General features: G+C 47.9%; 1 protein-coding gene across 1 annotated transcript; it reads left to right on the top strand.

The window, feature by feature from the left end:
* Positions 1-1,079: 1,079 nt before the first annotated feature.
* On the top strand, positions 1,080-12,749 carry Bag2 (BAG cochaperone 2). The gene is made up of 3 exons (XM_020160849.2): positions 1,080-1,306; positions 7,331-7,440; positions 8,532-12,749. The coding sequence occupies exons 1-3, from the start codon at positions 1,194-1,196 to the stop codon at positions 8,939-8,941; spliced, it is 633 nt and encodes a 210-aa protein (XP_020016438.1). The 5' UTR covers positions 1,080-1,193; the 3' UTR covers positions 8,942-12,749.
* The last annotated feature ends 59 nt before the right edge of the window (positions 12,750-12,808 follow it).

Below are 12,808 nucleotides of genomic sequence, written 5' to 3'. Positions count from 1 at the left end.
AGCTGGACAGTAAAGGCGAGTGGACCCGCCCTCGGGAAGTGGTCAGTGTGAGCACCTAAGTGACGGCTTGGGCTCTCAGGTGTTTCGATCCTGAGGCCTGGGCTCGCTGTGTGCCCGTGCTGACCTTGACTGGGACCCTCTGCCTCAGCCTCCAGTGCTGGGATTACAGGCGCGCCCCGCCCGCCCCGCCGGCTGAGGCTCGCTGTCTTCCGCAGGATGAGCGCTGGACCGGGCGCGGGGCCTCCGGACTCCCGGGCCTCGGGAAGGTCACCTGTCACAGGCGCCCGGCTCTAGGGCTGCAGGGCAGGGAACGCTTAGTAACGGGGAGGTGGCCTCCTTAGCCCACCTGTGTCACCCAATTCCCGAAGGGGCGGCTTTTAACAGGGAAGAGCCCCGGACACTCCGGAAGCGTCAGGAGCAGGCTCCCTCCGCGGAGTGCGCGCTGTGCCGCGCGGGCTTTCGCTCTGGTCGGGCAGATAAGGCGGGGCGCACTTCCATCCGGGTCTCGACCCCGTGGGGACACGAGGGAGTCCCTGCGCCAGCGCCTCCCCGCGGGGCCTCCGCCCTCGCTTCAGCTCCGCGAGCCCGCTCCTCTCGGCTCCGCCCGCTGTGCCCGCCCCTCCGGGCTTCGGCTCCGCCCGCTGTGCCCGCCCCTCTAGGCTTCGGCTCCGCCCCCTGCGCCCGCCCCTCTCGGCTCCACCCCCTCTGCGCCCCGCCCACCCTGGCTCCGCCCGCTGTGCCCGCCCCTCCCGGCTTCGGCTCCGCCCGCTGTGCCCGCCCCTCCCGGCTTCGGCTCCGCCCGCTGCGCCCGCCCCTCCCGGCTTCGGCTCCGCCCGCCCCTCCCGGCTTCGGCTCCGCCCGCCCCTCCCGGCTTCGGCTCCGCCCGCTGCGCCCGTCCCTCCCGGCTTCGGCTCCGCCCGCTGCGCCCGCCCCTCCCGGCTTCGGCTCCGCCCGCTGTGCCCGCCCCTCCGGGCTTCGGCTCCGCCCCCCCGCCCCTCTCGGCTGCACCCGCCCCTCTCGGCTCCGCGTCCCGCCCCTCTCGGCTCCGCCCCCTGCGCCCGCCCTCCCCGAGCCGGCGCGGGCCTTGTTTGGTGTCGCGTCCAAGGCGGGCGCCACGCGGGGCGGGGCCGGCGACCTCTTGTGGAGCGGTCGCCGTGAGCGGCCGCCGACTTCTGCTGCCGCCGCATGTTCGCATGGCGCAGGCAAAGATCAGTGCCAAGGCCAACGAGGGCCGCTTCTGCCGCTCCTCGTCCATGGCGGACCGCTCGGGCCGTCTGCTGGAGAGCCTGGACCAGCTGGAGCTCAGGTGCGGGGCGGCGGGCGCGGGGCGCGGGGCGCGGGGCGCGGACGGGAAGCCTTAGCGCCGTGCGGACGCTCGCGTCGCTCACGTGCGGTGCTCGCAGTGTGCGCGGTGCTGAGCGGCGTCCCACCGACGCTCCCTTCCCCGCGCTCCGTGGGGTTTGCGGTGGACGCGACAAGGACGCGTGAGAGCGGACGGTGAGCTCTGCTGTCCTCCGCGGTGCGTGTGTGCGGTCGCCACGGGCCTCCCGGCCCGCGGGACACCGTGACCGCACAGTGACATTTCCACCCCGAGAGCCCGGGGACGGCCGCGCTCCAGCACCCGGGGGTGCCACCCGCGCTCAGCCGCGTCACTGTCCCCGGCCCGGGCCTTGCGCTCGGGTGCTGGGCGCCGCGAAACTGCGCGTGCGCCTCACTCTGGTGCCCCCGGACCTGCGAGTTTTCTTTCTCCCTTCGAAAAGGAAGCCAGCGCCGGTGCCTCCCGTGGGCTCCCGTGGGCTCCCGTGGGCTCAGCTCCCAGGAGCAGAGGGCCCAGGACCCGAGGGAGGCACCGAGTTCGCTGGCCGGAGCGGCTCGAGGGTCCCGGTGCCGTAAAGAAATAAAATAAAAATAAAGAACGAACTAACCCCGACGGAGGGGACGGCAGCGCCACAAGGCGAGGACCACGCTCGCTCTGAGCGACGCCTGCGGGCTCCAATCGCTCGAGAAGCTGAGTCGGCCGGCCCTGCTCCCCGGACTGCTGACCAGGTGCCATTCGTGCCGAATACGTTCTCCTTCCCATTTTCTACCGGTCTCACCTTCATGGCCTCCTCCGGAGGGCTGACCCCTGATTTTCACGGCCAGTGCTCGGGACTCTGAAGTTGCGTTTATCAGAGGCTTAAGACTCCCTGCTTATTGTTCTTTTTAACAGTAATCACAATGCGTAAGTGATACATACTAACAGCTGTCTACAGGTTAGGCCCTTGTATTAGGAGGAGTTACTCTTTGCATTCCATAGATGGGAAACTGAGGCTTAGAAAAAGGGAGTTAACTGAAGTCACAGCTGGAGAGCCAGAGCAGTGGACTTCAGGTTTGAACAAAGGAAGAATGGCCCTCTTCACGCCTTTGCTTGTTAAAGAACGTCCTATTTCACAGAGTCAGGCTGGTGTATCTGAATGAACAGGCAATTTTACTGAAAGATGACAGTTCAATTTAAGTTAGCCTTTAAGTCAGTGAGCACTTGACACCCGCTCTGTGCCAGGTGTTGTGTGGCTTGGAGAAGGTAATAAGGAAGATGTTTGGGATGGGTTTCCAGAGTGGCAGAGAAGGAAATGACAGCCAGGACTGGGAGAGCTGTTCACATACTTTCCCAAACTGATGGCTGCTCTTAACCCTTCTGATCAGACATTCCTTCAGCCAGGAAGTGAAAAGTTGGGGCAGGGGCAAAGCAGACTCCCTGTGGCTGAAAGCGCCTCGGTACTAAAGGTTTCTTTTTAGGGTGTGCCGGTATCGTGGAACTCACAAAGCAGGATGGCACCATAGTTAATATTGCATAGCAGTCTATAATTTACAAGATGACTTTTCATATACATGGTCATTTGAAACTTACAAAACCCTTTGGGGTCTGAGGAGGAGACATATTATCTCTGGTAGAAATGAGGAAACTGAGGCCCAGGCAGATGAAGTGACTTCCCGGAGGCCATTGTACTGGTAAGTAGCTCTGGACACTGAAAGCACCCATTCTTTTTTTCATCAGTCTTTGGGAGTTTGTTTTTTTTTTTGGCAATACTGAGGTTTGAACTCAGGACTTTGCACTTGGCAGGCAGCCACTCTACCACTTGAGCCATGCCTCCAGCTCTTTTGCTTTGTTATTTTGAGTATAAGGACTCAGGCCTGGACCACAGTCCTTCCATTTGAAGCTTCCTGCTGTATCTGGGATGACAGGCAAATGCCACCATGCCTGCTTTTTTCCATTGAGATGGGGTCTCACAAACTGTTCTTTGCCTAGGCTGACCCAGAACCTTGATCCACCCTCTCAGCCTCCCATGCCACTAGCTCCTAGTGGCAGATTTTTTTTTTTGGGAGGAACTGAGTTTGAACAAGGGCTTCATGCTTACAAAGCACAAAGCAGGCACTCACCACTTGAACCACGCTTCCAGTCCACTTCTTTGCTCTGGTTATTTTGGAGGGGAAACCTCTCGAGTTACTATAATCCTCCTATCTCAGCCTCCCAGGTAGCTCTGATTACAGGCGTGAGCCATCGGTGCCCAGGTGAAATTTAACAATTTTGATGATTAGGAAAACCCTTTAATTTTTTTACTTTGCTTAAAATGTATTAAGTGAACATTGTAGCAATATTTTGATGCAGAAATATTAAGAGACAGGACTATGAGCTTAAACTCTGTCTTGAAAGTTACTTCCTTTAAAATTCCCTGGTATAAGCATTTGCCGTTTTCCTCCACTTTAAGTTCCTGTCACTAATAAGGGGCTTGTGTTCATAATGGCAGGTATGGCATATGCGCCCTCCAGCATGCTAGCTCACATTCATGTGTATATTTTTCTTTGTGCTGTCAGTCACTCTTCAGCTCCGCACGCTTTACGTGGGTCACATCTGCTCTCGTCACCCACGTCACAGGTGAGGGAACTGCAGCTAAGAGTAAAGTCACACAGCTGGCAGTGGCAGTGCCGGTGCCACCGCCTTCCCTGTGAGCTGATGGCTTGCTGCAGCCACAGGCTGGTGACATTGCCTCTGCACCTTGGCTCAGTCTCCCACCACTTGTCCTGTTGGTACCTGGTCTGCTCCAGTTTGCCCCTGTGGATATCCTGACTGAGGTGTTCACAAGGCCAGCTTAGTTGTGTTTTGATGCATTCTCCAGAGCCCAGGCCAGGCCAGTCTGGGTGTGAGCGGAAGCGCTTTCCCAATCTGGACGAGAAGCTGCTTCAGGATCTGTTAGTAAGCATGGCTGCCCTGGCAGTCAGACAAGATAACAGAGAAACAGGAAGGGCAATGTGGGGTGGTCCATGCTTGTCTAACTAGAGTTCCAAAAGAAGACCATAGAGAATACTCTAGAATGGATGGAAAAGCTGTAGACCTCATCTGTGTGGGCTTAATTTAAGGAAGGGAGACTGGGTTTTGGGAAAGACCACAGTCGGAAAAAGAAAAAGAATGTTGCAGAAAGAACAGCAAGTCAAAGCCCATACCTTGGAAGCTTTACATTCTGGACAAGGACATTTTGCCTTCACTAGAAAATGAAAAAGATACACAGTTCTATGAAAGATACCTGTTTTTTTGTAGGTAAATACTATGGCAATTTCTGTTACAGATAAAGAAGTATTGTAGGGGGGAAAAATCTCCCACAAGACTTAAAAAGTGCTCATTTAATGACAAAGTATCTTTTTTTGTGGACCCAAGGCCTGGCTTGTCCCAGACAAGTGCTCGACCACTGAGCTACCTCTCCAGCCCCAATAGCTTCTTTACTTCCCACTTACACTTTTTTCTAGAATGTCTCCTTTTAATCCATCTTGCTAACAACTCTACAAACTCACTGTTGCAGCTCACTGTTGTATTTGAAGCCTTACCTTACATCTGAATACAACCTCAAGTGCTGAAGAATTAATCTCACCTTTCAGCATCTTCCTGTCGCTCAGTTACGGTTATGTAATTTACCCAAATATGGGAGCCATGAGTTGTATTTTTATCATAATCATTTCACGTTCAGGCCAACTCAGTCTTTCATATGTACTGGACTCTAGATTACCTGTCAGACTTTGCAAATGTCAATCATTTCAGTAAATAATGGTGCTGGAAGAGGGCCTGACAGCCCATTACTGTTACTTCATGGAATATTTTATTTATTTTCCAGCCAAATTTGTTACACAGGATTCTTACTGACTCTTGTAAGCAGAGTCCTACATATATTTAGTATCTTGAAGAATAAAAACATGCTGTAAGTTTTACAGCCTATCAGTGCTATTTTGGGGTGTAACAGGTGGGTGATGGATGAGGAAAAAGCATGTGTGGCTGGGGTGAGCAGGGGGCGTCCTTTTATGGAATTAATGTGTGCTAAAACACTAGTGGGGTTGTTCCTTCTGTGCCCATTTAAGGCAGCAGTCTGGATTAGACTTTCCAGGAGCTTATATTTCTGGGATCATACAAACACTGAGGATAGATCTGTTACTATCTTATTTTGCTAAAGTTGGCAACTTAGATACTGGAACCTATAACAAGAAACTGCCCTGGAAATAGAGAACTTTTAAATATTTGAGACTTTTTCCCCTCTTGCTTTTCATGGTTCTATAGCCTAGTTTTCAGGGCCTTGGCTATTCATGTGTATGTGTAGTGAGTACTTGAGAAACTGGAGGAGGGAGGGAAAGAGGTACTTCTACTGCTTAATCAGGGTTTTATACCAAAAACCTACAGAGGCTTTCACTTTAAATCTGGGAAAAGAAAATATAGCCCCATCACACCACTGTTTAGTACAGTACCGGAGGACCCTGGTTGATGCTATAAAAAAAAAAAAGAAAAAGAACTTGATAGGAAAGAGACAGGAACTACCATTTTTTACAGAGTGTGATCATTAACCCAGAAGAACCAGTAGAGTCAAGGGACTGACTAAAAATTAGTAAATCAAGGTCGCAAGTTACAAGTTGAAATTGCAGAAACAGCATTTCTCAAACCAGCAAGGATTGACTAGAAAATTAATTAAAATTATTCACAACAGCAGCAGTGTCCACAGAAATTATCTACAACACTGTCCACAAAGCCAATGTGAAGAATATTTCAAGCCTAAGAATATAGAAGATTGAAATAAATGAAAGCTGGACTAAATGACACTATTACAAAGATGTCAAATCCCTTTAACCTACCCCCCTTTTTTGAGAAACCCAATAAACGTGGGTTTATTATTAAGGCGAAGTACAAGCCTGATGGTATGAAAATGGGTGTTGGTACAAGAAAAGCAAATGCACTAACGTGTGGGATCGATTCAGACGTGAACATAATAAACACATCATCAGGGGAGAGATGGATCATTTGGTAAATGTTTGGAAACAAACCTTGCATTCACATCTAATAGTGGATTAAAGACAAAGGTGAGGATATGAGGAAAGTATAACTATAAAGTAAGTGGAAGAAAATATCTTAGGACCTCGGGGTGGCCAAGGCCCTTACACAAAACTGGGAAAGCACAGACCACAGGCAAAACAAACATCAGATGAACTGATCACATCAAAATAAGGATCTCTTCCACCACTAAGTTCAAGGCCAGCCTGGGTTACACAGCAAGATCCTGTCTCAAAATAAAATAAGGATCTCTTAGCTAGATGTGGTGATGTACTCCTGTAATCCCAGATACTTGAGAGGCTGAAGCAGAGGGACCACAAGTTCAAGGCCAGTGTGGGCAGCATAGTGACACTGCCCCAGAAAAAAATAAGGACCCCTTTTCAGTAAGGGATAAGAAAAGAGGATTACAATGCCTGTTGTTGATAAGAAACTAATATCCTGAGTGTGCAAATTCTCACTCAGGCATACAAAGGGGAGACTGAGAAGTTGGTATACAACCTGAGTGTCCTTCTGTGGAGTGGTAAATCAGAACGGAGAGGCGAAATTAGATGGGTGCACACATGGAGTATTACACAGCAATTAGAAGCTATTGATTACTCGTAAACCCAGGAGCCTGAATGGGTTCTGAATAAAATAAAAGTCAGCAAAAGAAACAATGATAAACCTTAAAAATAAAAATATGCAAATATACAAATAGATTTTGTAAGAACAAAAACAAATAGATGAACACTGAATAGAAAAATGGTCTTGTGAGCAGGGAGGAAAATGAGAGTAAGGCAAGAGGATAAAAAAGAATAGCAACACAGGGTCTTTTAAAAGGAATAAATAAGTTTTGAGGGCTGGCAGAGTGGCTCAAGAGGTAGAGGCCTGCCTGAGAATTTCTGAAAAGTTCCTAATGGGCTATATACTTGAGTTGCATTGAATGAGATACAAAGGAAATGTGGAAGCTTCTCACCCTGTAACGCCTCTTTCACTTCCCAATCTGCATAGGGTGGAAGCTTTGAGAGAAGCAGCAACTGCTGTGGAGCAAGAGAAAGAGATCCTCCTGGAAATGATCCACAGCATCCAGAACAGCCAGGACATGCGGCAGATCAGTGACGGTGAGGCCTTTCCTCTCCTGGAAGGGGCTGTGACACGCGTGGGTCGGCACTGGCTCCATGGTTATGACTACAGCATTTGATGTGAGCACAGAGCAGCTGCAGCTGTCACTGCATCACAGCAGCCCTTAGGGGCCCCTGTTCCAACACACTCCCCATCCCCGAGCAGACTGGGATAAAAGAAAGGTCTGCAAACTCCAGAAAGCGGCCCCAGGCAGGGAGGTCATGTGTTGACCTGAGGCTCACCGCTGACCTCTACACAAGCCAGTGGACTGCAGAGGCTTTAAGAGCTGAGTAAAAAGGTGATAGTGGAGGCAGAGAAGTAAAGGGTGTGAGGAAATGGAGAAATGTTGTCAACTAAAGAGCACAGCTGCCCGTGGAGAAAGGTGCCACTGGTTTTCTTCACTGGCACTGGATTTACTAGTTGGGCTGTTGTAGCACCACACAGGACAAGCAGGGGGCCAGGTAGCTGGTGAGATGAGTAAGCAAGCAGTCTAGCTCCAGACCAGAGGAGTGTTACACATCACTTAAATGGGTCATGCTCTGGTCTGTCTGCCCACCATCCTGTCCAGAGATCAATGAATTAGGAAGTTAGGGACAGGACAGAGATCATTGACTTTCTCGCATACAGTATGAACGTTGACAGAGCTCCATTTACCATTACTGCTTCCTTATACCGTCCAAGACGGACCTCTCTGGCCTGCTTTGACCTGTCTGGAGAGGACAAAGTCAATGTCTGGTTTAGGGTCCCAGCTTATCCTTTACCATCATTACTGCTTCTCAGCCGGAATTCAGTGTGGTGTATTCTGATAAAACACACCTGATCTCCACACTGCCCAGCACAAACCCTAGTTATGCCCCCTACTCACCCCAGCCCAGTTGCAAGTGCAAATGTGCAGACATGCAAGTGAGGTCACCTGTGTCCACACATGAAGGTTATCAAGGAAAGCTGTTCTGCAACCTCACTATGCGCTCTAGTAACTTCAGCAGAAGTACTTACAGGAAGCAAATCTAGCCACAAATGAATGGCTTCGTGTTCTTGACATGGGTAAGTTTATGTCTCATACTGATCGGTGTTTCAAAACTTTGTTTAGGAGAAAGAGAAGAATTAAATCTGACTGCAAACCGTTTGATGGGACGAACCCTCACTGTTGAAGTTTCAGTAGAAACGATTCGAAACCCTCAGCAGCAAGAATCCCTAAAGCACGCCACGAGGATTATAGATGAGGTGGTCAATAAGTTTCTGGATGACTTGGGAAGTGCAAAAAATCATTTGATGTCTCTCTACAGTGCATGTTCTTCTGAAGTGCCTCCTGGGCCAGTTGACCAGAAGTTTCAGTCCATAGTAATTGGCTGCGCTCTTGAAGATCAGAAGAAAATTAAGAGAAGATTAGAGACTCTGCTTAGGAATATTGAAAACTCTGACAAGTCCATCAAGCTATTAGAGCATTCGAAAGGTGGTAACAAGACTCTGCAACAAAGCACTGAAAGCAGATTTAATTAATCTTCAAACCTAAGGGCACTGTTGACAAAATAATACTTTAAGTGATCTGTTAGGCAGAGTCCCTTATTTGATGTTGGTGGTTGTTTCAGATGAGGAAATATTTCACTGTTAACAGTTTAACAGTGACAATTAAAACTAGAAGTTTTTAATTATATAGAAGCTTTTCGATTGAATTCTTGTTCTAGAATCTAGCACCACGTATTTTACTGTCTGGATGAATGCAGTATGTGGGGAGAAGTAGTGCTCAGTTGGGGGCAAAAGCATCACTGCTATGTCCTGGACTTGAGTGTGGGAACACAGGCACTTGTGGCATTTAGACGACTAAAATTTCCTTACGACAAGCAGCATGCGCGCGCACACACACACACACATGCAGTCACACACGCGGTCACACACACACACCCACTGTACTTGGAAGGATAAAGGGAAACCAAACATTTTTCTGCATGCTGTCATTCAAGTTTTTAGGCTCTGTATTAAACTATTTTGAATGTATGGGCTTACAAATCTCATTAAGTGAATATATTTTTATATATGTGGAAACATGACAAAATTAATCACCTTGAATTTCACCACTGTGAACAATTATATAACTGTTTGATCTTCTCCCAAATGCATCATTTTTCTAACTTTTCAATGTGTAACTTGCTTTTTTTTTTTTTTTCCCTTTAAATGCTGCTGCTGTGAAGTCCACTTAATTGTCAACTTAAAAAAATCCATAGTTTATTCATTTCCCTCTTTTTGGACAACTGGGTGCGGGCAACCCAATTGTCCAAATACTAAATACTAAATACTGCAGCATTCTTGTAAGTGGGTAGAGCTTTAGCCTTCTCTGGTTTTGATCACTGTATAAATTCCCGTTAATGGGTTTACTGCATCTTGTTTACTAACAATTTACTGATCTTGTTTTGTGTGACAAAGCAGTACTACTGATAAACAGAAACCTCAACAACTTCCCCAAATACTACTTTGAAATGAAACTTTGCACTCATTTTTTATTAGAATGTAGGTATTCTTGACATTGAAAGAAAGATCCAGACTGGTTTTGTGTCAGGGCAAGCAATATTGAGCTGAATTTTCTGCCCAGAAATGCTGATAGTTGGGCTGGTGGAACGGCTCAAGCAGTAAGAGCACCTTCATATTCACAAACGTGACTATGAAAATTCAGTGCAAGGGCACTCGTGGCTGTCCTCCTGACCAGCCCCACTAGGCTGACTCACACGTGTCCTTCCATTCACGGGAGTGCTAACTCTGATAGCCACCTTTTCTTCAGTTTTTTGAAAATTAAGAAATGGACAAGAGAGTTTCCTTAGGTTCTTAGGCACTGTTGGCCTCTGTAAATCCCTTTCCTCTCTGGGAAGCACTCCACTCACTCCGTGTCAATCCAGGGCTTTTTCTACCACAGATGATTCTGGCTGCCCCTGGTCTTTGTGTTCTTTGCCTTGTTTCTTCCCCTTTCTTACAGTGAGTTTTACTGGCAGTGACTCATTTCTTACCACAGACTCGAAGAGCTGTGATTTCCCCATCTCTCAAACTGCTCAGGGTCTACAGCGCCTCCATTCCGCTGAACTCCAGGGTGAGCTGCATTGTGGATAGCTGCACGTTTTATCCCATCAGTTCCATGCAACTCCTAGACAGTAACTGCAGTGTAGCCTTCCTGCCGTCCCTTGTTAGCACCTTCTTCCCAGGACTGTACCCATCTCTATACTGGAGCCTGCTTTCTGCCTTTATCTACAAGGACAGGCTCTCTCAAGTGTGTTGTTACCTAGCAGGACCTGCAGAAGAGCTGACAGAGTACTCAAATTCATCAGCTTGAGGACAGACTGGAAGTCCTGCCCAGGTAAAAGTATGACAAATACGGAAATGCGCAGTGGTATTTAATTTCTAGGCCCCTGACATTAAAAATTCCTGAAGCCTTCAGAGGAATGGGAGGTGGAGCGACAACAGTACTGACTGAGCTAGTGGCTTCCACTGGTGTTTCCCTGTCACTCCTGGACATTCCAGGGACACCACTGACACTGTACTCTTACGTGAGTGACCTCCCCCAGCCCAACAACTGTTAGGGACACAACAAGGACAGACATGGTTGGTTGTGGATAGCTCAGTCTGATACCTTGATGGCCACACTTGTAATTCACCCTGAACAGGTAATCAACTAATGGAGGCTTCAGGTTAGACAGTTTAACGCTGGAAACAGGAAAGAATTTACCAACCACTGGAAGCGGCAGAGCATTTGAAAAATGGGAAACGCGCAGACTTAAACTTGAAATACCTATGTGGTTCAGCCCTTTCCTGTAACTGACGTGTGCAGTACATGTGAAGGACGTATATGTAGCATCATTTTTGAAGGCTGGGTTTTAGTTTTATCCAAAGACACGAGGAATGGGCACAAGTGAGTGTGCTTGAACTCAGCCATTCTGTTTTTGCGTGTCTACTCGTACAACAGGCACACGAAGTGAAAACGGAGGAGGCAGCACACAGGCACAGCACGACTGAGTGTTACTGCACCATTCACCCAACTGCAAGTCAGGTACTGATGCTCCTCAGCACCGCAGGGTGTGCAGCACAGAAGGCACTTGCTACATGAATTAGAAGGACAGTTATTATCTGGGGGCCAACGGCCTCAAATTGAGACAAAATGATTTTCTTTCTGTCAGGGACCGACACTAGCAAGATTATAAAAGAAACAAGTGTCTAAGCATCAAGGACGTGAGTAACTAGTGTGCAAGACGCTCCGTCAGTCAGTCAGGTGAGACACGAAGTACTTTAGGTTATCTGGCTTTGAAGAAGTCACACTAAACCTTTTAGTATTTAGTTCTGCACTGGTGATACATAGCACATATCTCACACAAAATTCTACATTTGAAATGCAGTTAGTTTTTGATTTTTGGAATTAATCCTAAGATTTTAATTGAGTATCTTATATTAAAAGAACACAAACCAGTGGTTTGCCACTCAAATTTACAAAAGCCTTATTTATTAGTAACAAAAACATAGAAGGGGCTCAGTTTCCCATTTAATCTAAGTTTTTGCTTTTAAAATACCACGTACCAACATGCTACTGCAGAGATCTCAAGAGAGGAAAGGAGCACTAGCTAGTAAGAGTGCTGTAGGCAAATCATCCATGCATCTGGAAGCTTGGTGACTGGACATTTCAGAGTCCACTGTAGTTTTAAATATTTTCTGCTCAGAAAAACGTGACAGCGACACATCAGCAGGCCACCAGGAACTACTTCCAAGTTTCTGAAAAGAATGCTTACACTGGGAGTACAGCACTTTAAGGTGTGACACCAGGCTGTAAGGCCACTCATCCTAAGATCTGCAGAAAAGGCCCCAGTCCCTGAAGCCCAGGCACAGAGGAGAAGGCATTACTGAGTTCTTCCTAAGCACTGCACTGCTGATTTTAGACACCAAACTACCGTCACTCCACAATGAGGAAAGCCATGTCCTCGCTTTGGTAGTGTTAGCTTTATTCTGAAACACTACTGTGCTATCAACTCTGAGCAGATGAAAAGGAAACCATTTAAACCTGATTTTATTTAACTATATTGCCTTACATGGGCTATTTTTTACACTATTCTAATTCATAGGCAGCAAAGGAAAAAGAAACCTGAGGAACTCTGAAATATGACAATTATTCCACAGCTGTATGTCTACATGCTAAAAATTAGTGATGATGTAAAAATGTTGATGAGAGCACAAATGCATAATACCCTGTAATCTTGGGTAAGTTTTTCTTTAGCATCCAAGATTTCATTAGAAATTAATAATAAAGTTTTTTAAAAGAATTAAGGGTCACAAAGGAAAAAAATGTGAATTTTGAAGGTTTTAGACCTCCTACTGAGTTATTCAAAATGTGAGTATTTT

The sequence above is a fragment of the Castor canadensis genome, chromosome 8 (genome assembly GCF_047511655.1).
Source record: "Castor canadensis chromosome 8, mCasCan1.hap1v2, whole genome shotgun sequence".
In the NCBI taxonomy this organism is placed as follows: Eukaryota; Metazoa; Chordata; class Mammalia; order Rodentia; family Castoridae; genus Castor; species Castor canadensis.
This window is presented reverse-complemented; position numbering and strand designations above follow the sequence as displayed.

Coding starts and splice junctions, on each gene's coding strand:
- Bag2 (XM_020160849.2), top strand. CDS start 1,194: ATGGCGCAGGCAAAGATCAGTGCCAAGGCCAACGAGGGCCGCTTCTGC. Junction 1,307..7,330: donor CTGGACCAGCTGGAGCTCAG/GTGCGGGGCGGC, acceptor CAATCTGCATAG/GGTGGAAGCTTTGAGAGAAG. Junction 7,441..8,531: donor CATGCGGCAGATCAGTGACG/GTGAGGCCTTTC, acceptor AACTTTGTTTAG/GAGAAAGAGAAGAATTAAAT.